Source organism: Crinia signifera, chromosome 1, assembly GCF_055691185.1.
Source record: "Crinia signifera chromosome 1, ASM5569118v1, whole genome shotgun sequence".
NCBI classification, from domain to species: Eukaryota; Metazoa; Chordata; class Amphibia; order Anura; family Myobatrachidae; genus Crinia; species Crinia signifera.
The window spans coordinates 177914424-177940884 of NC_139217.1; the positions used below are offsets into that span (position 1 = coordinate 177914424).

The 26461-nt window shown below is 45.4% G+C and overlaps 1 protein-coding gene across 1 annotated transcript; it reads right to left on the reverse strand.

Moving 5' to 3' along the window:
* Positions 1–26461, reverse strand: RRH (retinal pigment epithelium-derived rhodopsin homolog). The gene is made up of 7 exons (XM_083157895.1): positions 26323–26461; positions 15629–15819; positions 14421–14520; positions 12318–12471; positions 9851–10019; positions 1272–1450; positions 1–106 (listed from the first exon to the last, which is right to left on the reverse strand). The coding sequence occupies exons 1-7, from the start codon at positions 26459–26461 to the stop codon at positions 1–3; spliced, it is 1038 nt and encodes a 345-aa protein (XP_083014021.1).

Genomic DNA, 26461 nt, shown 5'->3' on the forward strand with positions numbered 1-26461 from the left:
TTATGTGATCAAAGTGTTTTGAGAGACGCTCATTGGAAAGCTGTTGTCTAGAGTGACCTCCTGGTGGGTCTTGCACTGCACCATGGAAATAATTGCTCTTCTAAACCTGAGTGGGAACATAGAAATGTTAGTGGCATAGTGATTTATGCAGATTTGAATGTACAATACACCAATGCATGGCATACACACTGCACATACATTTCGATTGCTATGTGAGAGCACCCAGTTACAACCCAGATCTGTATCTTTGGATGTAAGGGTATAAAGGCATTCTGATACATGTTTCTCTCTTTCTACCTCCTCTTCGATACCTCTTTCAGTTGGAGTACCTCAGGGTTCAGTCTTAGGTCCTCTGCTTTTCTCAATCTATACCTCATCTCTTGGAAAACTAATCAGCTCTTTTGGATTTCAGTATCAACTGTATGCAGATGATACTCAGCTCTACCTATCCTCCCTGGACCTGTCCCCATCTGTATTGAGCCGTGTCTCTGAATGCTTTTCTGCTGTTACATCCTGGTTGTCATCTCGCCACCTCAAACTTAATATTTCTAAAACAGAATTAATTATATTTTCACCAATAAATAGTATTTTCCAACCAGATATCTCTTATATCAGATATCAGATTTATAGAAGATTTTTTATTGTGGAAAGGTCCTCCTGAGGCATTTGGTAATGTGATTGAGTCACATAATAACAGTGATTCATTGCTAAAATTGACATATCAAATCAATAAATATGTGATTAACTTTTTAGATGTGACCATTGAAATTGTCAACTCAAAATTAACAACCAAAGTATATAACAAAGAAACAGACAGGAATACAGGAGTGGATTATTTGTATCCTGACAAAAATCTACCAGATTGAAACATTGATCTAGCAAATTTGTGTATTGATTTTATTTCTCCGGAGTCCACACCAACGGAAAATTTTAGTAAAGGTGCAAAGTGATGATGCCGAAAATCACTGGGCTGAAATTTTCACCTGTCCAAGCGATATTTGCTGGGGTGGCCGACTTTCCATAGCAGGACGCTATGGAAAGCCATCCACCTTGCTACTCATCGGCTGGTAAGCTCAAAATCACACAGTGTGTATGGGCCTTGAGAGAAGAATTGTAGTGCTCTACACTGCACACAATGGCTAAGAGTGGTACTGCAGTAGCTGTGCTCCCATAGAAGGCTTCAGACAAACATCCCAGCTCATCCTTCATAAATGTCCCCAATCTCTCCTTAAAGTTAAACCAGAAATTAAGTTAAAAAACGCAATACTTACTTCTTATTTGCAATGACATAAATGCAAGGATTGTAGAATGTTGAAGATTTGGCAAAAAGAGGAGCTATGATGGCCATTGCTGGTGTGATTTGTCTAGGGTCCCCAAAAGATGACCATAAACACACAATAGAATAGGGGGACCAAGCTACCAGAAACATCACAATCATTACTATCGACATCTGAAATGCAGAGAAATAATAAATCACATTATCACAAAGAAAATCTATTCTTGGAAAATACTTTCCTTCAATTACAATTTTTTCCTCATGGATCCCTCCCAGTATGCCCCGCATCTGCCGCCGTCACTCTGATCATGCGCAGAGGGGCTCAGAACGGTAAGTCCAGCAACAGAGCCGCATTGCAAAGGACAGCTCTTCCTTTGCCTTAATAATCGCATATGTTAGTGCATGTATGATTATTAACACTGTGAATGCCGGACGTAAGTGGATGCCGTCCCTGAGTCTGTAAACAGCTGCGTATGGAGAATCTTGCTGGTTAACAATGTCAAAGCAATGCTGATTGGACCAATTGTAGCAATCAATAGCTCAACCAATTAGATGTGTCCCAACAGCCTGGACTAGCCACACTTAAATTTCTTATTTGCATTGCGAATGCACCTATACAACACTCATAGCAGTGAGAACAACAGCGATTAGCAATGGACAAATAAACAAATTCCACCTCAGTCACATGTACAAATGTCGCACATCAAGTTAATCAGTGATAGATAACAGTGTAGTTTTATCACGCCCAGTTGTATAAAATCCACATTTTAAGACTAAAAGATGCTCATTGAGAGGGACTGTGGCAGCAGCGCATCAGCACTCACCGCTCATGGTCGAACCATTCACACTGGGCAGCTTTTGAGATGGTAAATGGTAAAACTGAGCTGCTTTCAGCTCAAAATCGCCCAGTGTGTGTGGGCCTTAAGTGTATTAATATATATATATTATATTTACTGAATGTGCAGTTACAGATCAGGAATGAAAAGTTATATTGATTTAAAAATAAAAATAAATGAATGTTTCAAAACAAAGTGGAAAAAACAATGCTATGTTTGTGTTGTCAGCAGTGGCAGCTCATACCTGGGTATAGGAGTGGGGCTGCCGGTGGCCACACCGGAGTGTACCCGCCGCAAGCCAGGTTCTGGCACCTGTACAAATACAGCTGACAGATGTTGGATGCATTTGCTTTAGGGTCGAAGGTACATGCACAAAAGCCTGGGTTTTATGGGATAAATCGGCAGTGTCTAGGTCAACTCCAAACGTTCGACATGCCCAAGGTTGACATGAGAAAAGATGGACATAGGCAAAAGGTCGACATGGAAATGGACGACACATAAACAGGTTTATATGAGCTCACTGCATTTTTTGTGTTAATTTGTAGATTTGAGCACATGGACTCACAATTAGTGTACCACGTCATGCTGCCCTCGGCACACTGTACAATCCAAAGTGTGGACAGTACGAAAGAAAAAAACACACGTGGGAAACGTATGTAGACCTTTTTATGTGTCGACTATTACCATGTAATTATTGTGTCGACTTTTTGTCCCTATTGACTAATAGTGGTCGACCTATTGACTGAAAAGAAAACATTTCTTTACGGTCACAGCAGTCAAACTTTGGAACTCCCTTCCTGGAGAATTGGTGTGGGCAGACACATTAAATACGTTCCAAATAAGGTAGGACAAACATTTATTGGATAAAAACATCCAAGGGTACTAATAAGAATCATATTCTGTCTTGTACAAGGGATAAGCTATTAAAATCTAGGTTGAACTCGATGGACGCAAGTGTTTATTCCAGAGCCGGCCTTATCCAATTTGATGCCCTAGGCAAGATTTTTGTTTGTGCCCCCTAGCAGATGATACCACCACCAAACTTAGTGTTTAGACACCTCTCCGTGCCATTGTACCTCTCCATCCCAGTCACCCCAGTATCTCTCACTCCCTTCACCACTCCATGAGCGTCACCCTTGCACCTCTCCATCTCCGTCACTCTGCATCTCTCACTCCCTCCATCTCTCCGTCCCCATCGCCCCTGCATCTCACTGTCAGTGATGAACCTCTCCGTCCACCTGCACCTCTACGCCCCCTGTTACCCCTGCACTTCTCCACCCCCCTTGTCACAGCTGCCAGCCCACATACACCCCTAACAGCTCTCTCCATACCCCTATAACCACCACACACACTACTCCCCTTGTCCACCCACATACACTCCACATGGCTCTACCCTTACATAACCTACTGCCCATGTCTTCCAACATGCAGACCATACACCTCTACCCCTAATGTACCTTACTCCCTATATTTCCTACAAACACCCCATATACTGCTACCCCCAAACACATCCTGCATTTCAGTTCCTGTCCCCCAACATACACCCCATAACCCTCTATACCCACCACACACCCTATTCCACCCACATACCCTAAAATCCTTTTCTCCCATATACCCTATTCCCCCTCTTCATCCCACATATGCTCCATGTTCCTCTCCTCCATTACACACCACCTACTGACCCAACATAACCCCCATATACTGCTACCCCCCACACATCCTGCACTTCAGTCCCTGTTCCCCAACATACACCCCATAACCCTTTATCCCCACCACAAATACCCTATTCCACCTTCATAGACCCTATAATCCTTTACTACTCCCATATACACCCTAGCCCCCTGTTCATTCCAAATAAACACCATAATCCTCTACATCGCTCCCATTACAAACCCAACTCCTCCTCTGTCCCCAACATACCCATGCCATAACCAATCACCCCCCTCTCACATTCCACACCTGGGTGGTGACCTCTTTTATGCTTGTATGCAGGACCTCACGCGGCAGCTGCATGGTCCCCCTTCTTGAAGGTAGTCACTGACAATGACTTACCAGCGCATCTGGGGGACCCGGGCAGGATGTTGCTAGCTAACTGGCTGTCACTCTCTCCTTCCTGAAGGGTTACTCTCCTGGCGCTGCGGCGCAGGCTGGGCTTCTTCTTGCACTCCCGGCGCAGGCTGCCCAATCACAGAGCTCAGAAGTCAGCCGCCCGTCCCAGCCGCTGGCGTTGGAGATTCAGTGATGGCTGTCTTCTGAGCTCTGTGATTGGGCAGCCTGCGCCAAGAGCTGCCTGTCACAGGGGGGAGCAGTGCCGCGGATCGGACACAACAGAGTTCCGAACCGCCACTCGTCGCCCTGCCGCATAACATAGCATTAGCCCACAGTGAATGCATGGTAAAGCTGCCGAAGTGCTGCCCCTAGGCATAGGCTGCTGCCCTAGGCAATTGCCTAGTATGCCTATGCCTAGGGCCGGCTCTGGTTTATTCAGCCTTATCTACTATGGCTGTCAACCTTATGCAAGAGAGAGAGTGATGTGTGCCCACCTGACAGGAATATTTATCCAAATATCTTCCCTGTCTGGCTAGGGTGCTGTCCCCTGATTTACTGTTATACAATATGAACAAAAAAAGAAAAATAAATCAGTTTATTAACAGTGCTCAATTTTATGTATGACCTAATAGAATAATTCCCTGTGACAGGGATTATAGTAGCGAAAAAATTAAAACAAGATAAAGATATAGAAAGAAGAAAATTGTAAAGATTAAAATGAATCTCTGTGATCCGTAGTCTAGTAACTGTTACGTATATATTGCTTTTATGATGCAGGTACCGAAGTATTGAAGCCTGTGTTCAGGGCCGGTGGAACCTGCTCAGCGAGGGATGCAAAGCAGGGAGGCGCCGGCCAGCAGAGGCGCTCTCCCTCCTCTGCACCCTGCTCCCTGCTACTGTCGGCTGCCGCTGTCTGTGAGACGCTGTTGCGGCATCGGTAAAATGAAGCACCCACCTGCACGCGGAGAAGGGTGAGCTGAGTGTCGGAGGAGGCAGAGGAAAGTTTCGGAGTTACTGCTAACTGCAGTACTTGCAGGAGCCACTAGATGCCCCCATCTCAGTGTGAAGCTCTGCACAAGAGAGATGGCCCGGGAGCCTACAGAGGAGCTGGCTCTGGTCATCGCGGGCATTGAATGCGCTAAAAAATCGGGTGCGACGCGACCGACGCAATGCCCGCGATTTCCCATAGGGACTAATGTTAAATTTCTCAATTGACCCGATTTTTCTGTTCAATGCCTCAATTGACACGATTTTTCCATAGGAATCAATGTTAAATGGCCCACAGAGGCCAAATAGCCACCCTGAAGTGTGAAATGGCCCCCACAATTGTTAACGCCACCCCACGATCAACGTGAACCCGAAGCGTGGCGAGCGCAGCGAGCCCGCGAGGGGCGGCGGTACGCATCCTACGACCTTTTCATACCCCCACTATCCACGTCGGCGTGGAGTTGAGAATAGAATAGTGTGGCGAGCGCAGCGAGCCACCGAGCCCAAAGCGTGGCGAGCGCAGCGAGCCCTGCGAGGGGACGAGGATACTTGTGAAGCCCGCGAAGGGACGCGTTTACCTGTGAAGGTATCCGCGTCCCCTCGCAGGGCTCGCTGCGCTCGCCACGCTTCGGGCTCGGTGGCTCGCTGCGCTCGCCACACTATTCTATTCTCAACTCCACGCCGACGTGGATAGTGGGGGTATGAAAAGGTCGTAGGACGCGTACCGCCGCCGCTCGCCACGCTTCGGGTTGACGTTGATCGTGGGGTGGCGTTAACAATTGTGGGGCCCATTTCACACTTCAGGGTGCCTATTTGGCCTCTGTGGGCCATTTAACATTGTTTCCTATGGAAAAATTGTGTCAATTGAGGCATTGAACACTAAAATCGGGTCAATTGAGAAATTTAACATTGATCCCTATGGGAAATCGCGGGCATCGCATCGGTCGCGTCGCACCCGATTTTTAGTGCATTCAATGGCCGCGATGCCCGCGATTTTTTTACCTGCGATGCCCACGATCAAAATCGTGGGCGCCGTGCTAGGTAAAGAGTACCGTTGTTTTTATTTGTCTTTTCTGTCTATCTCTCTCTGTTTTTATCTATTGATCGATTTATTAATCTATCTATTACCTCTATCTATCTTTTGTCTGTCTATATCTCTGTCTGTCTATAGCTCTATTTCTGTCTGTATATCTATCTATCTCTGTCTAAAATCTATCTCTGTCTGTCTATCTGCCTAATATCTGTCTGTCTGTCTGTCTGTCTATTTATCTAGCTATCTGATGAACCCCCTCATATGCCGCCCATACACGGTGCGATGTGCACCATGCATTTTAAACTAGGTTCCATTTCAAAACACATACAATGGGCTCTTGCACCGTGCGTTTTGAACTAGAATCTAGTTCAAAAAGTACCTGCAGCACATACTTCATGTTCTGTGCCATGTGATGTGTGCGGGAACACGCATCTCATCTCACCACCCCGTTGCACCGTGTATGGGTGGTAATTAAGGTTGCCACCTCTCCCGGATTTCCGGGAATCTCCCGTTTTCGGTGGCAACCCTCAAGGAATCCGGGTGTCTGAAAAAGCCTCCAGCCCTCCATTTCCGCCTCCCCCGTCCCCAGTGTCCAGATGCTGCTGACAGACCGCTCTCCACCTGCTTTTAGTGAGTGGCTGCGTCAAGCTTGTCCCTTATTCCAAGTTTTACCCTAGCGTCTCCCCTGTTGGCTAATGGCTATAGCAACCAGCCCAACTTCCCGCACCCATGCTTGACAGCTGTCTCCGCCAATCACAGCTGCTTCCTGACGAGGGAGAATCACTCATTTTCACCAATCAGAGACCTGAGCTCGTCCGGCGGCGGCTGCAGCGGGGACACCGAAACAGACACAGCCTGGCTCACGTCTTCAGCGGGGACATCACCATCTGCACACACCGCACAGGAAGGAAAGCCCGGACATAGAGTCGATCCAGCAGCTGAAGGTAATTGTATTGGCCCACTGCTTGTCGGATAGGCTATATATATATGCGGAGACTGCTGGGACTTGTAGTTCTCCACTACTTTGTGAGCCACTTAACATGTTGCGCTGCCTTTCCTTTACCTAATGCAAATTACATCACGACCAACTGCCTTATTGAATTGCTGCATACTAATCCCACACTCCCATTTTGTCACCATTTGTCACCCACTGCCACTCTTCCCTGTAAAGAGAGTGAAAACTGAAAAGGTGACGAGAAGAAGTTGTCTTCTTTTTCGGCCAGCTTGTTATTCACTTCTTCAAGCTCCAGCTTCTTAATAACTTCTTATATTTTAGACACCAGGCCCACTTTTTATTAGACTACACCTATATCATGAGGCCACGCCCACTCATCCGGGAGCGCGGGGGGGGGGGGGGGGGGGGGGGGGGCTCCAGGAATCAAGGAAGAGTGAAGTGGCAACCCTAGTGGCAATAGCGCTCAGTTATTTAAAAAAAGGGGAAAAAAGGAAGGTTGCATAAACAATGAAGTTTTGTGGTGATAAGACCTCCGCTGCACGGATGCTAAAAATATACTCACATACATGTACAGTATATCTTAAGTAACTGAAATAAAACATAAATATACAGTATAGTGCAATACAGTAAAGTAAAAAAGTAGACTGGTGAATACTATTGCATCAGCCTTAGCTGGGTGGGTGCAAATTTTTGGTTTGCAGGAGGGCGCCAGACACCCTAGCACCGACCCTACCTGTGTTTAATGTATTGTAATAAATGATAGTTATATCACTGTCTGCTGTGTTGTGTGTCTTATTATGTAACCAGTTCTTACTGTATATTGATTTCTTAACTGGTAACATGTGTCTTAATTTGACACTTACAGGAATTTACTCCTGATGTGGATACAATGTACTTGCAGCCTGGAGGTGTCTTGTAGACACTTTCTTATTTTCACAGATATTGATACAGGTTGAGTATCCTGTATCCGGACATCCCTTATCCGAATTATTCCAAAAACCGTGGTTTTTGGAATCATTCGAAATTTTTTTATTTTTATTTTTTTAACCCCCTAACCCTCTTTTCATACTTACCAAGACCCCGGGCGTCCACAGCAGGCCTCCGGCATCTTCTCCAGGGTCTCCAGCGGTCCCAGGAATGCATTGCGCGAGTGTGCGCGCGCGCGCCGGTGACGTCACCGGTGCGCGTGCACACTCGCGCAATGCATTCCTGGGACCGCTGGAGACCCGGAGAAGATGCCGGAGGCCTGCTGTGGACGCCCGGGGACTGCGTGGACGCCGAGGGACCACCGGACACCATCAGGGGACAGGTAAGTATGCTTTAAAAAAAATATTCCAAAAACCAAAAAATTCCCCTATCCGGAATGCTCGTGGTCCCGAGCATTTCGGATAGGGGATACTCAACCTGTATAACATTCAGTCCTTAGTGCGTGGATTCCACAAATAGTATAGATGTCCGTATGTTTGGGTGTTTCTAATATGACAACAATGTATGGTCTCTACGGATTGTAGTTCTGTCCGTTTGCCTAAGTCGTTTACCCTTATCAAGTGTAATAATAGGCCATAATGGTATTATACCATAAACATAAATTAATGGTGTGCTTGCCGTTTAGCCTGGGCCCCTCTTCTCCCATGTTTATCTAGGTTAATGGCACTCTATATTGCACAGCATACAAATTGTCATGTTGATTATTAATGTTGGTACTTTTGCATACACATGGGGCAATCCACAGATTGGATCCTCCCAGGGATGCTCAATAAATTTAAGAGTAAGTTGTTTGTACCACAATATGTAGTCTGACCGACATTTATTTAGTATCGTGCTGATTGGTTGTGTAATTACATTTGTATACACATTGGGCAATTCAGAGATTGATTCCTCCCATGGATATTCAATACTTTTAGGGTAAATTGACAGTATTAGTACGTGTTGTCCTATACACTGCCCATACACTAAGCAATAGCAGGGGGACACAGAGAGCAGCGTTGATACTATTATATAATCAGTAGTATGTGCCCAAAATTTTTGGAGAATCTCTATTTGCTTGATGGTGCAAACAGTTATATGAGCATTAGACTGCGTTCTCAGTTCCCATACATTTAGTGTTAGCAGGCTTATAGGTGGCGCTTATGCTTGTGCGCCCAGACAGTGTAGCATACACGTTGGTGAATCTAACATTGTGTGCTGACGCGGCAGATATGTGCCAGGATATGTAATGACACCCCACATTGAGCACTGACAGAGAGGCACAGAGAGTAGCGGTTGTATAAACACTGAACCCCGCTCTCAGTCCTCACAGACTTGAAGCTCGCAAGCGTCTCAGTAGCGCTATTCAACTTGTGCGCCCAAACAGTATGACAGACACATTGCTCGGTCTCTTTTGCAGCTGGCTGATGCGGCAGATATGTACCGATATATAGAGTCACGCTGCCTGTTCCCCTCGCCTATTGCCGGAGACCTGATCTCCTTGGCTGGCGTGTGCTATCGCACCTCAGTGCTTGTCACTGGGGAGCTCCGTTATTGCTCATGAAAATAATTTACACCAAACAGACAGACAATTAAACACAGGCTAAAATATGCTACAGATTCACAGAGTGAGAATGCCTATGCGCATTTCGCTCTGTTGCTTTTTCAAGGCTATCTCCTAGATAATCTCAACAACTCTCTCATCATGCCCCTACAATAGGCTGTTATTAGCTGTGCCATGTCCCTACCTTTGTTACATCAGCCTGGTCAGACCAGTCCACCATGTTGCCCCCAAGGCTGTTTCTGCTGTCATAGCCTTTCATAGTGCGGGACACATTGTAGTAGCAGTAAAACATCACCATTAGAGGCACTATAAAGTTCACAACAACCACACTCATTGTATACGACACAAATGACCTGAAGGAGAAAGATCATGAATATGATTAGATATAACAACTTTCATTAAAGCAATTATTATCTATGTATTATTTGTCAGAAATAACAACTATAAACAGCCCAGTTACTTAACCAGTGTTGTTGGTTTATAGATAGTTAGGAGGTACGTCTGTACTCACTGTTACATGTACAGTACAATAGCAATGGAGTGGTTTCATACAGCTCATTCTGAAAAAGGTTAGCAGTACAGGGATACTGGGACAGCTTTGGAGAAGGTATTAACCAGTCTCGTTGTAGCTAAGCAGGAAACTTCTGTCTACCACCATTTTACTGTAAACTAACTTACACAGTCTCAAGATGTCTCCCACACATGCTCAGTGTAGATCTTGGGATAGGACATGAAGCTTCCATGTAGAACAAGAAGTCTGGAGTCTGCACAGTAGTGCATTCCACTTTCAACATCATTATCATTACCACATATTGGAGGTTATTCTGATCGGAGCGGCCAAACGTGCGTACGTTCACTATTAGCGTACGCTCTCCGTACGCGGCCGTTGGGGTTAAGTCCACCCACAACTCAGCCGCATACGTACGGCCAGAAACAACGTCGAAGGGGAGTGGCGTACAATTGAGCGTACGCCAACGTACACGGACGGACCAGCCCTTACACTCCGACAACTGGCGTACAACAGAGTGTACGCCACCGTTTACGGACGTCTCTCGTCCGTCTTCCCACCGACTTCTTGCGGCTATCTGAGCGTACGCCAGCTTGCACGGACGGGTCCCTATTGTTTTCAATAGAAAACTCAGCTTATGTCACCGCTCGTGAGAGTGAGCGTACGTCCGTGTACGCTGGCATACCCTTCACATATATGGACCTGCAAATCTTGCCTTTCAACTATAATTATGAAAATTAATTAATTGATTGAATTAATTAATGTGCATAATAGTGGGCATGGGCTTAAAACATTGCTGAAACATCCTTTGTAGATGTTAGATGTGGTTTATGTTATTGTATCATAAATACAAAACCTATGTTTGTATTAGAGTGAACACGTTGACACATGTCGACTTGTGTAGATTGAGTGTGCTACTGTGTAAAGTCTATGAAAGCACGTAGTGAATGTGTATAACTGTTTAACAAATACCTACCTTAGCATATATAAGCAGGTCTTAAAAAGATTCTTACCTTAAATTAAATAAACCTTTAAATGTAGAGAAGTATAGAAAGATAAGCTTCCAATGTGTTTGAGTGCTGTGTGTGGCTTGCAGGTAGTGAAATCATGGTTTGGACTTAATAGACTGCAGCATTGCTTATTACATTCAGGTGTATGTGTTTGAGTAGTAATCAGCGTAAATTAGCAAACCCAGGTGCACGCAGGCATGCGGTATCTGTAGGGGTGGTCTGAGGTGGCGGTTGGCGGCCGCCTGTTTTGTGTCCGAAATGAACGGTGCTTTAGGCGATCGTGCGGTAGTAGCACCGTTCATTTTTGGTGCACACCCCCGTGTACGCCCATGTTTACGCCCATTTTCCCTCATTATTTCGGCCGCTCCCCTCAACACGCCCCTATGCCGCCCCCAATGCCCGTACTCTCGCGTACAGGTTTTTTCGCACGGAGAGACCCGTCCGTAAGCGTTGTGGAGTGTTCGCGCCTGCGCATTAGCGAATGTACGCATGCGCAGATCATGAAAAAACCCGGAACGTACGCGTACGGCCCGGCCGCACCAACCAGAATAAGGCCCATAATGTCATATAAATGAATATTGGGAGCCATCTTTATTTTTTATTTACTTGTGTAAACTTTGAAGGTGTCTGAGCAATTAATAAGCCCACTGACACTAATGGTTATTAGAACATCAAAATCTTAATTTAAAGATCATCAATCGTAAAAAATTCTGATACATCATGTGACTCCTCATGAAAGAACATTGTATCTTCAGACACCTTCTACTAGATTGTAAGCTCCTCAGAGCAGGGCTCTCTTCCCTCCTGTTGTCAAAGCCCTCTTCTCTTCACATTTCACTTACAACTCTCCTATACTCAAACACTCAGTGACCACCTTCGTCCGCATACTCATCTCCATCATTGGCCACAAGCCTCTTATAGTATGTTGATTGAGTCCTCACTACTTATATTTAAGCTGTAATGTGTATTGAACTGTGGCGCTATTTATTTGTACTCTATTTTTGTTATTTATTCATTGTTATGCCAAGTTTTTTCTCCCTGTACTGTTTCTTTGTACGGCGCTGCAAAACACTTGTGGCGCCTTATAAATAAAATTATAATAATAATAATATAATAACTTCATCATTTCTTACGCATCGTTCTTTCTCCAGTTAATGGTACATGTTGCTCCAGTAGGATCTGGGGCATAACTTGACCATCCTACAACAGGCATTGCAGACCAGAAAACTGCATTTATCCATGCGGCTAGAATCATCGATGTGTAGTGACAGGTTGTTATTCTTCTTCCTGTTGTGAAAAGATTGCAGTTACATTAAAAAAATCATATCCTATATATTATCAACGAGTAGAAAAATGGGAGACACTTACCGGACTTGCTGAAGCAAAAGTTTTTTAATGGTACATACCACCTTTCAAATCACCATGTGCATAACAGTGGGTACAGGTGACCTGTACCCACTGTTATGCACATGGTGATTTGAAAGGTGGTATGTACCATTAAAAAACTTTTGCTTCAGCAAGTCCGGTGAGTGTCTCCCATTTTTCTACTCGTATATATTTGGAAGCACCCAGGATTGGGACTTTCTGGCTTCAGGCACCCCGGCAGTTGGCTCAAGGATTGGGAGAGTGCTATCCTCTACGATATGGATACTATATATTATCAACAGTTATTTCTATAGCACGCTTTTTTTTGTAGCACTTTACAGAGGATAGTTCACCATTCACATCAGTCCCTGCCCAAGTGGAGCTTACAATCTATATGACACACACACACATCAATGCTAGGGTTAATTTTATTGAGAGCTAATACCTACCAGTATATTGTTGGATTGTGGGAGGAAACCAGAGTACTCAGAGCAAATGGCATGCAAACACGGGGAAAATATACAAACTTCATACAGTTAGGGCCATGGTGGCTATTAAACCTGTCCTCATTGCTGTGAGACAGTAATGCTAACCATTACATTATCCATGTTGCCCCAAATATGCAGCATTTCTGAAATAACCCACAGGGCAATGCTAATGAGCAGATGTGTTTGATGTCCCCCTTGGGTCCTGCTGCCCATCCGACTTCCAATTCGGGGGGTGGTAGCAGGGTCGGATGGCCCATACACTGCTGCGATCCATCGCAGTAGTGTATGAGCACCTTAACACAGCTCCGCAACTCTGTTGGGGAATTCATGTATTATTACTGTTATGTTGTACTGTTATTTTGATGGGCTGGTAACTAGTCTAATAACATCATTATTTTACATTTCTATATTATACCAAATATCTAAAAGTTCATTTCAGACCATATGACAAACCTATACAGACTGCCAGAAATGTGGTGTTACAGCCTATAGCACAATACAGAGGTTTTTATTTTTATTGAAGCCAGTTGTTGTCACAACTAGAAGTTACACTAGATATACTACAGATATCAGTGGCGGAACTTGTGGGAGGTGAACACAGGTGTAAATATATAATTTGGGCCCCACTGTTAATATGAAACACAGCAGTGGGTGACAGTGTAAGGCAGGGGGATGCAGAGGTTGACAGGGGAAAAACAGTGGGTGACAGAAAGAGGTTGACAGGGGCAAGAGCACTCTTTAGCACTCAGGGGCCCCATGCACTGCACCTGCTGCACCAATGGTACTTCCTCCTCTGACAGATATTAATGTTCTATAAATAAAAAATAAAATAAAATTGGTTCTGAAGTCAACCAATAAGGGAAAATATGGTACTGTACAAGGTAGCATGCGCAGAAACCAGAAAAAAAATCACAGGAAGCAGGCCCGCAATGAAATGATTATACACACAGGGCCTTATTCTGGTTCACTTGCAAATGCCAATTCCTTCTCAATTTGAAAACACCATGTGCACTGCGGGGGGGGGGGGGGTCGTCAGATGTAACATGTGCAGAGATTTTGGGTAAGTTCATTTTGTTTCTGTGCAAGGAAAATACTGACTGCTTTCTTTTTACACTGCAATATAGATTTTAATTTGAAGTAAAACCCCACCCAAATCTAAATCTCTCTGCACAAGTTACATCTGCCCCACCTGCAGTGCACATGGTTTTGTCCATTTGAGTGTGAACCAAAAAAAGTCATATAATGGGCCTGAATCACAAATGGTGGCACAAATGGTGGAACTTGAGCAAACCAACATAATACTGGACACAATGACTTGCTATTTAGAGTTTGTATTACAAATAAAATATTTATGTTCTAACTAAATACTTTTTATACATTTACCTATGTCAGGTCTACAGATAGTCAGGTACCGATCAATGGCAACCACAGTCAGCAGCCCAATGCTTGCCATTCCAAAGAAAATATTCAAGCTGGCATAGATCTGAAATTGAAAATAAATTGTATAATCTATCATAATTTTTATTAATGTTACTGAATGGATAAGGATATTTTCTGTGTAGTCTACAGATACAAATCAATTAGAGCATTAACACATTTGTTTTATGTAAATGGAAATTAAAGGCCCCCATCCACTAATGCGAATATCGCATGCGGTACCTTGCATGCATTACCCCGCCAACTCCCGGGCAGCTGGACTGCGTACGACACAGCGCATGCGGTCCTTTTGAATGATCCCAGTCACAGCTGATTCTGCAGTCACGGCTGCAGTATCCGCTAGATCGTTGTGGCAGCCTGTGAGATCGGCGATTGCATTGTGCATTTGAAGGAAAAAGACATGTGGGGGGAAATTTTTATAGGATGAGAGATTTAGAAAGTCAGAGATTTGGTAAGAAATCTCCATTTTTTTTTTAAAGCGGCAATCATTTACATTGCAAAACCAGTTTAATTTTGAAGTGTAAATGATTGCCTCATTTTCTGAATCTCTCATCCTATTAAATTTCACCCCTCATGTGACACTGGCCTTTATTCTGGTTGAGAATTCGCAGCCTTGCTAGTCTCCCAGGAGCCACCTGCTGAATGCCGATCCAAGCACCCCCACCCCTCGCACGCCGCATACGTTGGCATGGCCTGCGAATGGTTGTTTAACATACACATCCATTCGCAGGCTATGTGGAAACACCCACATCATTCAAAGGTCTCTGACCATCTACGGATGTGGTGAGTGCACGCATATCTAAAGTGACTCAGGTCACTTAGATATACATGCACATTCAACAGGAACTGGACGGCCAGCTGACATTTTGTGATGCCAGCTGCCCACCCCTGGCTCCTATGTCACAGGTCGATTACCATGCTGAGCGTTCCCATGGGCGAAACTATCCACGACTACCTGTGCAGATGAACACTGGTAATATAGCTCTACAGGGAGATACAGATATACAAATTAGGTGGACTTGAGGTTCCACTACTGATATACTAGAGTGGGATAAATGGTGGTTGTGAATACCCTTCTCCTTACCCCGAAAGAGGTGACATTTCCTTCATATACCACAAGTTAAGATGTGTAGGAATAAAACAGTTCTGTATACCTGGCATCCTACATTTCCAAATTTCCAACTTCCATGAAGGTCAGAAGCAGCAGACATGGGATAACCGATCCCACTGACACCTATATCTGTGAACGCCAGATTGATGATGATGGCATTGGTTGCTGTGCGAAGCTCCTTATATTTAACAAAGATTCCCAACACTATAATGTTGCTTAAAAGGCTTACTACACCTAGGAGAAACAAGCAAGACCACTGTTTACTGCTAAACGATAACAAAAATATATTAACAATCACAACATTTTGCCCTAAGAAGAGGTGGTGCAGGGTGGATTAAACATTCGGGGGGACTGGGTCACTTTAGACAGGGAGGCCCCCCTCCCACTTGTCATTACTGGCCGCAAACTGCATGGGAGAATATTTGGTACTTGTTTCCTAGCACGGCCACAATCGCGGGCATCGGGTGTAATTTTTAGTGGTCTGCGACGCAACCGACGCGATGCCCCCGATTTTCCCATTGAAATGCATTGAAAAAAGTCAAAATCGCGTCGGTCGCGTCGCAGGCGGCTAAAAAAGGCTTAAATGGTCCAGACGCGATGCCCCCGATTTCCCATAGGAAACAATGTTAAATGCTTAATTTACCCGCGATGCCTCCGATTTCCCATAGGAAACAATGTTAAATGCCTCAATTTCACCAAATCATCATAGGGAACAATGGTAAATGGCCCAGAAACCCCCCAAAACACCCCTGAACAGTGAAATGTCCCCCCAAAAGTAGTTTACGCCACCCCACGATCAACGTGAACCCGAAGCGTGGCGAGCGCAGCGGTACGCGTCCACCGACCTTTTCATACCCCCACTATCCACGTCGGCGTGGAGTTGAGAATAGAATAGTGTGGCGAGCGCAGCGAGCCACCGTGCCCGAAGCGTGGCGAGCGCAGCGAGCCCCGCGAGGGGACGCGGATACCTTCACAGGTAAACGCGTCCCTTCGCGGGCTTCACAGGTATCCGCATCCGCTCGCCACGCTTCGGGCTTGTTGGCTCTCTGCGCTCGCCACACTATTCTATTCTCAACTCCACGCCGACGTGGATAGTGGGGGTATGAAAAGGTCGGAGGACGCGTACCGCCGCCCCTCGCGGGCTCGCTGTGCTCGCCACGCTTCGGGTTCACGTTGATCGTGGGGTGGCGTAAACTACTTTTGGGGGGACATTTCACTGTTCAGGGGTGTTTTGGGGGGTTCCTGGCCCATTTACCATTGTTCCCTATGATGATTTGGGTAAATTGAGGCATTTAACATTGTTTCCTATGGGAAATCGGGGGCTTCGCGGGTAAATTGAGGCATTTAACATTGTTCCCAATGGGAAATCGCGGGCATCGCGTCGGTACCATCGCACCCGATTTTTTAGTGCATGCGATGGCCGCGATGCCCCCGATTTTTACGAACGATGCCCACGATCATGATCGGTGTGGCCGTGCTAGGAAACAAGTACCGAATATTACACTGTCAAAACAGGGTAAAGGCAGTATCAACTTGGTCAATGGGTAAATGCGGGGGGGGGGGGGGGTTAATATGAACAAATATACCTAGATATATAACTATATATATATATATATATATATATATATATATAATACCACATGAAATGCCTGTGTTTGTCCCTCTGTACCTTACTCTGTTCAAGCTCAGCATTGCCTCTGATTAAAAAGTCTCCCATGAAGAGGCCACTGCTGCTGTTGTCCTCCATGGAACTGAGAATCATATAATGAGCTCCACCAAGCAGAGCCTCTCAGCCTCTAACCTCTTTTGCAAAGTCTCATGGGACTACCAGTAATGCACTGCACACTTGTGCAGTCAGTGTGCCTTGGCTCCCGATGCTCAGCACCATAAATCATTGTCCCATTGGCAGATAGGTGAAGCTGCAGCCCTACCCCACTTCCATGCACAAAACCTTTCGCTAAAAAAAAATACATGCCAACCACAGGGGGCCCCTAGATAGTGGGGGGCCCAGGGGCAGCGGTGTAGCTAGGTGCCATGGTGCCCGGAGCAAGGGCATATTTCGTGCCCCCCCGGTAATGAATTGGGGGCGTGGCTAGCATGTGTTGGCATGTTACATTTGAAAAGAAAAAAGTAAAAAATAAGACACTATATAAGACACTGTGACGGAATCTGCTGCACTATATAAGACGCTGTAACGGAATCTGCTGCGCTATATAAGACGCTGTAACGGAATCTGCTGCGCTATATAAGACACTGTGACGTAATCTGCTGCGCTATATAAGACACTAACGGAATCTGCTGCGCTATATAAGACGCTGTAACGGAATCTGCTGCGCTATATAAGACACTGTAACGGAATCTGCTGCGCTGTATAAGACACTGTGACGGAATCTGCTGCGCTATACAAGACACTGTAATGGAATCTACTGCACTATATAAGACACTGTGACCGAATCTGCTGCACTATATAAGACGCTGTAAAGGAATCTGCTGAGCTATATAAGACACTGTGACGTAATCTGCAGCGCTATATAAGACACTGTAACAGAATCTGCTGCGCTATATAAGACGCTGTAACGGAATCTACTGCTCTATATAAGACACTGTAACGGAATCTGCAGCGCTATATAAGACGCTGTAACGGAATATGCTGCACTATATAAGAACCTGTAACGGAATCTGTTGCACTATATAAGACACTGTAACGGAATTTGCTGCACTATAAAAGACACTGGGCCTTATTCTGATCGGTGCGGATATTCCCGCATGCGGACGGACCGCCGATGTTGATCGTCTGCGCATGTGCAGAGGTCACTCTGCGCATGTGCAGGCGATTTCGCCGCACGGATTCTTTATACGCCGCACAGGGGGCGTAGAGGGGCGTGAGGGGCTACTTAGCCTCATTACCCTATGCATACGCCCCGCGTTTCATGGGCGTTCCCATGCAAACGCGGGGCGTATGCATGGTAATGAGGCCGTGACGCGTGGGTACGGGGCGGGCATCTGACATCGCCGGATGTCAGCTGCCCGCCCCCATACATGATTACACACGGACAAGTGTCCGTGTGGTCTTGTGTTGCGGGACCTGGTGGAGCGTGCGGCCCTGCATTCGATGTTCGGCGACCATCGAATGCAGGGGCAGCTCCCAAGACGGAGGAGGCGTATCCCCGTCCAATTTCATGCGGATCGCCACATATCCGCGTACGGACGGCAGGTGGCGATCCGTATGGAAGGCGGGGATTCGCCTGCACGGTTGCGGCCGCATATTCTGATCGGGAATAAGGCCCACTGTAACGGAATCTGCTGCGCTATATAAGACACAATGGGGCAGATGTATGAACGGTCGTTATGGGGGAGAAGGGGTATTAGCGCACGTTATGTGCACTGATACCGCTTCTCCCCCATGTATGACGCGGCCGGGGTGCGGTAATGGACAGGGGCGCTATGCGCCCCTGTCCATATCGGCGCTGCTATCAAAATGATAGCAGGCCGAATGTATGAACGGTCAGCATCGCTGACCGTTCCGCACGAAGCCGTGTTTGGCTTCGCCAGCATCAGGCTGGCGAAGCCCTATCTAAACAGCAGGGACAGCACTGTCCCTGCTGTTAGGTCTGGGCTGCGCTGGGGATCTCGCGTGAACAGCGAGATCCCGCGCATGCCCAGTGTGGCCGGCCGGGGGACAGGAGATAGCGTATCAGTATTAACTGATGCGCTATCTCCAGAAAGGGACATCGCCGGAGGGGGGAGATAACGCTCCCCCGCTTCGGCAGACAAGATGTTAATACATCTTGTCGATGTCCCTTCCTGCTTCGCCTCGCTATTGAGGCGAAGCAGGAAGTATCATAGCGGCGCGATAAGCGCTGCTATGATACATCTGCCCCTGTAACGGAATCTGGTGCACTATATAACATGCTGACAGCTGTAAATAAATAAATATATATATACACATATAAAGATATATACAGCACAGCAGGCCAGGGCAGCAGCAGAAAACATTCTTTAGCTGTAAAAAAAAATAATAATCAATCCACCTTGAATAATGGGATAAGTTACAGGGTGGCACGGGCAGCAGCAAAACACCTTCTCCTCCAGGCTACAGCTAGCGCTTGGGAAGGCTGATGACGCTGCTGTAGCCAGGGAGGAGGGAGGGAGTCAGAGACAGGTGACTCTGGCTGGGAGGAGTCTGTACAGTGTCACTGCTGCTACGCTGCGCTGCCCGGAAGCCGGACCGGGCAGCAGCAGCACTTCAGAGAGAGGAGGAGGACATAGGTTGGAGTGACTGTCAGCCCGCCGCCCGGCCTCACCGCCCGTGACGATTGGCGGCAGGGACCGGGCAAGCAGGGCAGGCGCCGGGCAGGGAAGCCGCCGGCGCTGAGCACGCTGCCTGTGATGCTTGCTTCAGACACTTGCAGTGCAGGGATCATTTGCGGAGGGAGCATGAGCTCCGGTGGCTCCGCCCTCCCTACGCCTCTGCCCCCTTAATCCGGCCCTGGGTGGTGGTGACCCTGTAGTGAAGTTCTATGTATTTTTATGTCTGCAAAAACATATTGCATAATGGTTGCTAGCAATATAATGGAAAGTTATCTCACCCATTAATAAAAATAAATGGTTTGATTAGTAATTAATTAGGGATTTCTCAAACATGTTTCCATTTAAGGAATGTAGTAAACAATAGCAGTCAATGAGGAAATTATTTGACAAAATATTTATGTTGTTAATCATTAGTTATAGCAGGGGTTCCCAAACTTTTTTGAATCACGGCACTCCGGAGTATCAGAAATTTTTTCACAGCACCCTTATGGGCCCTACACACATAGCGATGTGTGCAGGGCTACCTAGCTATGCTAGGTCGGGCTGTGCTGCGCCGCTATCGCATAGCACACAGAGCTGACAGCCCACACACAGAGCGAGCTGTCAGCTCTGTGTGCTAAGCGAGCAGACCGCCAGTGTTCTCCGGTGGGAGAACCCTGCCGATGCCGAGATTGATGGACACTGTCCATCAATCTCGGCCAGCGATAAAGAAGCGCGGGGACGCGCAATGCTGCCGATATAGCCCCCACACATACACCGATGTGAGGGCATTTGCTAAGCGACTTTGCTAAACTAAGCAAAATCGCTTAGAAAATGCCTTAATATCGGCATGTGTGTAGGCCGTATAAGATCAAAAGTTTCTCATTGAGAAAGTCAGAAAAAAAGTTAATTGTTTTTATATCTCAACCTAAGGGTCAGTTATGTGGTAATGGACAGGATTCACTACTGTTTGTCCACAATCTGACTATTACATTGGCCATAAAGAACTTTAATTGGTCATGGACCACCAATCCAAGGCAACCCTGAAAGTCCTCCAAGGCACCCCAGAGTGCCATGGCATACCGTTTGCGAATCTGGGTGGGGTGTGTTGAAACTGAAATCAAAATTGCAGTGTAAAAATAAAGCAGCCAGTATTTACCCTGCACAGAAACAAAATAACTCACCCACATGTAACTCTCTCTGCACATATTGGGGGAAATTTACTAAGAATACCAATGCAAAAAGTTGCATTCGTATTCTTAATACGAATGAATAAGACTGCATACATCGTATGCCAAGTCGTGTTCCGGAGGGGGATTTACAAAGCAGTCAAATACGACTGCTTTGTAACCCTCCGATGTCGTATTAATTTGTATTAGCTGGCTGTATATACGGCCATTAATACGAATAACTACAGGCAGTCTGCACGGATCAGTCAGATCTGTGCAGGCTGCAAGGTGTCAAAAAAAATTTGTAAAATAAATAAATAAATAAAAAAGTGTGGGGTCCCCCCCACAGCTGTAACCAGCACCAGGCTGAAAGAGCCGGGGCCGGTAATTAAAAATCAGGGAAACCGACAAATGGGGTTCCCCGATTTTTAACAACCAGCCCTAGGCTCCAGGTCCGGGGCTGGTTCAAAATGACAAAATGACTAGGGGTCCCCCGTATTTTAAGAACCAGCCCCAGGCCAAACCAGCCAGCAGGGTAATGCCACAGCCGGGGGGAGACTTTTTATACAAGTCCCTCCGGCCAAAGCATTTAGCCCTCTGATCGGTCAGCCTGTCCAGGGGCCCTGGGGGAGTGGGGACCCCCCAATAAAGGGGTCCCCCTCTCCAGGACTTATTTGACCAGGCTGAAGCCTGGTGCTGTCCCCGGTGGTCCTGTGCGGTGGCCATCGGGCTGATAAAATGGTGTAAATAAAAATAAACTATTGTTTAAAACTGTGGAACTATGAGTCCCAGCAAGCCTCCCCCGCAAGCTGGGACTTGGAGAACCACAAGTCCCAGCCTGCGGGGGGGAAAAAAAGGGCCCGCTGGCACTTTTAGTTCCACAGTAAAAAAAAATAGTGAAATAAACACACTGACACAATAAACATAAAACTTTAATACATCCAAAGCCCATACATACTGTATCTTGAGCCCGTAGGTAGGTCCCAGGGTCTTGATCCGGTGCCTTGTCCTGGTCCCGGATCCATGTCGGCATTCTTCTCCATGTCGATGTCCATGTCGGCGTTGTCCATGTCGTCATCCGGTCCGGGGCCTGAAGAAAACCTTGGGGAACCTGTGGAAGGAAATCCTACTCACCCAGGTCCTCCATGGAAGATCTGAGGTCTTGATCCGCCGTAGTCCTGGACTTCTTCAAGCTGCCGGCGATTCCTGGAGCTCCCCACGTCAGACTGAGAGGCGCAGAGATCTTTCATCCTTCGTGCCTCTCATCAGAATGATTCTATTGGCCGCTTAGCGGCTAATCTGAAGCCGCGCTAAGCGGGCTCAGGATAGGTAAGTATCAGTATCTATGGGCTTTGGATGTATTAAAGTTTTATTTTTATTGTGTGTCAGTGTGTTTATTTCACTATTTTTTTTACTGTGGTACTACAAGTGCCAGAGGGCCCTTTAATGCCCCGCAGGCTGGGACTTGTGGTTCAGAGAGGGAGGATAGAACCTGTGGCGAGTGAAGTGAGACACCGAGCCCGCAAGGGGCTTCTTTGCACCAGAAGCCAGGATCCCAATATCGGGATACTGACCGTCGGTATCCCGATTGTCGGACCGCCATACCACACCCCTTTCATCACAGGTATTAACTTATTTGTTCCAAAATGCCTGTCCAAATTTGATTTCAATGGTCTTTCTGCTCGGCAGTGAGAAGCCTTGGAATCCTCTTCGCAAACATCTTTGTCATGTTAAGATCTTAATTCAAATTTTGCCTAACAGTTTCTATCATTCAGGTGCTTTAAATTTGAGCAGTTTTTTTCCACATTTTTGTTTGTTGTGACATACAAGGCCTCCCAAAATGTTCATGATCTTCAAGATTCTTACCATGTTTGTTGTGATATACAAGGCCTCCCAAAATGTTCATGATCTTCAAGATTCTTACCATGTTTGTTGTGATATACAAGGCCTCCCAAAATGTTCATGATCTTAAAGATTCTTACCATGTCACTAAACTTTTGCGTCACTCAAACACTTGTGCATGTGACATATTGTACACTACCGTTCAAAGGTTTGGGGTCAATTAGAAACATCCTTATTTTTTAAAGAAGGACACAGAAATACATCAGAAATACACTCTATACCAGTAATTCCCAAACTGTGTGCCTAGGCACCATGGGGTGCCTCGGGAGGTTTCCAAGGGTGCCTCGGGTTGGGGGTCCACGACCAAAACAAATTATTTATGCTCAAAGTGATGGACAAAACCAGTGCTGGTGACTGCCAATCATAACATATATAGACAATTAGAACCACAGCTACAGTATGTTCCCCACCACATAACTGAACCTGAGAGTGAAAGTTAAGCAACATTTACTGTATTTTTTTAAAATTATCCATAAGATAACTTTTTGGCTAGGGGTGCATTGAACAAATGCTGATATTCTAGGGCACCCTGGTCAAGAAAGTTTGGGAACCAATGCTCTATACATTGTTAAAGTTGTAAATGACTATACTAGCTGCAAACGTCTGGTTTTTAAAGGAATATCTACATAAGTGTATAGAGACCCATTTCCAGCAACCATCACCAGTGTTCTAATTGTACATTGTGTTTGCTAATCGCATTAGACTAATGGATGATTAGAAAACACTTGAAAACCCTTGTGCAATTATGTTACCACAGCTGAAAACAGGTTTGCTCATAAGAGAAGCTATAAATCTGTCCTTCCTTTGAGCTTCCCTTGAGTATCTGGAGCATCACATTTGTGGGTTCGATTATACTCTCAAAATGGCCTGAGAACTTTCATGTGAAGCTCGACAGTCTATTCTTGTTCTTCGAAATGAAGGCTATTTCACTATTTCATGTAAGTAGTTGCCAAGAAACTGAACATTTCCTACATCGGTGTGTACTACTCTCTTCAGGGAACAGGCTCTAACCAGAGTAGAAAGATAAGTGGGAGGCCCCGGTGCACAACTGATCAAAAGAAGACAAGTACATTAGAGTCTCTAGTTTGAGAAATACTAGTCCTCACAGGTCCTCAACTGGCAGCTTCATTAATCAGTACCCACAAAATGCCAGTGTCAACGTCTACAGTGAAGAGGCGACTCCAAGATGCTGCCTTCTAGGCAGAGTGGCAAGAAAAATACTTATCTGAGACTGACCAATAAAAGGAAAAGATTAATATGGGCAAAAAGAACACAGACATTGGACAGCGGAATATTGAAAAAGGTGTTATAGACAGACAAATTGAAGTTCGAGGTGTTTGGATCACACAGAAGTGCATTTGTGAGATGCAGAACAAGTGAAAACATGCCGGAAAAGTGCCTGTCGCCATCTGTCCAACAGGTAATTTAATGATTTGATGATCTGGGGCTGCTTTGGTGCTGGTAAAGTGGCAGATTTGAACAAGTTAAAAGGGATTTTGAATAAGGAAGGCTATCACTCCATTTTGCAATGCCTTGCCATGTGGGGGAGCACTTGATTAGCCAATTTCCTCCTACAACAGGACAATGACCCAAAGCACACTTTCAAATTATGCAAGAACTAATTAGGGAAGAAGCAGGCAGCTGGTATTCTGTCTGTAATGGAGTGGCCAGCGCAGTCACCAGATCTTAAACCCATTGAGCTGTTGTGGGAGCAGCTTGACCGTATGGTACACAAGAAGTGTCCATCAAACCAATCCAACTTGTGGGAGGTGCTTCAGGAAGCGTGGGGTGAAATTTCTTCAGATTACCTCAACAAATTAACAGCTATACTGCCAAAGGTCTGCAATGATGTAATTGCTGCAAAAGGAGCATTATTTGACGAAAGCAAAGTTTGAAGGACAAAATTATTATTTCAGATATAAATCAATATTTCTAACCTTGCCAATATCTTGACTATATGTTGTATTCATTTTGTGACTCATTCGATAAATAAATGTCAGTTTTCATTTAAAACGAAATTGTCTGGGTGACCCCAAACTTTTGAACAGTGCGTACACTCTGTCCAGTAACCTTGGTTAGTATAGGGAAAGATTCGGTAGACATTTTGTTCAATTTAACTAGCCTAACACGTTCCTTTACTTTTGTGGTAAGCATTTTTATGACGCAGGGAAGACACAATTGCTTTGAACGTTGTGTGAAAGCAAAACTATCTGTGCGAGAGGGGAGAAACTTAAAAAAGCATTTTGGAATAGTCCAAGGTCAATGGTCCCCACACTCTTTTTAAACTCGTTATTTAATAGCCATCCCTTGTACATACTTAAAATCTAGATCCCAAATGCAACATTATCTTTGCACTGCGGCAAGTTTGGCTCTCACGAATGGCATTATGTTTGTTACAGGTTAGTATCGGATGGAGTCAAATTCCCGGCGGTTGGAATCCCGGCAATCGCAATGCCAGCAATTTCTCCCTCTATGGGTGTCCACGGCACCCAAAGAGGGAGAATAAAATATTGTGCCGAGTGTAGCGAGGCACCGGGCTCGCTGCGCAGCGAGCGTGCAAGGGGGGCAATCCTTGGCCCCCCATTGGTATTTTGGCGTCGGTATTTCGACCGCTGGGATTCCAACTGCCGGGATTTTGTACTGAATCTGTAAGTATGGGTGTGTCCTTTCTCATCTTGCTGCTGTGTGCGAATGCATCACGGCAGCAAATAATCGTGGCAGACCGACTTACTGTGGCAGGCGTATGCACAATGCATTCATTATGGAAGTAGTGCATAAGCATGTGCCCACACACAGCTGCTAGATGAGAGTGGGCATATCTATACCTTGAGAATTCTATTCCTTAGTATAACATTTAATAATGAGTTGAGAAACATTGATTTTTGCCCTTAGCTAACCAGGAAGGATACTGCACTGAAACTGCAGATGGTTGTCGGGATCACTAAAGTGTCCAGAAAGGAACAATTTAAAAAATCTAATATATATAAAAAATACATTTAAAAAAGAAAATAGGACCATCTGAAAAATCTATTTTGCCAGGTATAGTACTATTTAAAAAAAAAAAATTATATATATTTAGTTCATATAATACATATTGTGGAATTTTTTTTACAAATTGCATGCATTTAACAAAGAACATACAACATGCTTTTCAAATAATGTTGCAGATCACGAGGGTAATGAACGAGGTAAAATATTTGGCGTGACATCATACAACAGAGTTTTCCAAACTTTATTAGTACCTCAGTCTATACGATTAAGCCATATAGACTCAAGCATGGATATCCTTAAAACTGGTCTTTCATGGTTTGAATACTTAAAGCTGTAACACTACACATACAAAAAAACTACAAAACCACAAACTACAAAACCATACCTGCAGTAATGAGATAGGCTGCAACTATATTATGTTCATGCTGGGAAAACACAGAATGGACTTCTGTTGGGGAACCAGACACGTTTACAGAGTCACTTGTGAATGGTGATAACGTCAAAACCTCTGGTATTTTGTCCAT

Excerpts from the sequence above, each read along its gene's own strand:
- RRH (XM_083157895.1), bottom strand. The coding sequence starts at position 26,461 with ATGGACAAAATACCAGAGGTTTTGACGTTATCACCATTCACAAGTGAC. Across the intron at positions 1,451-9,850 it reads ACCAGGCTGATGTAACAAAG|ATGTCGATAGTAATGATTGT; the intron begins GTAGGGACATGG and ends TCTGCATTTCAG. Across the intron at positions 107-1,271 it reads TATGTCATTGCAAATAAGAA|GTTTAGAAGAGCAATTATTT; the intron begins GTAAGTATTGCG and ends GTTCCCACTCAG.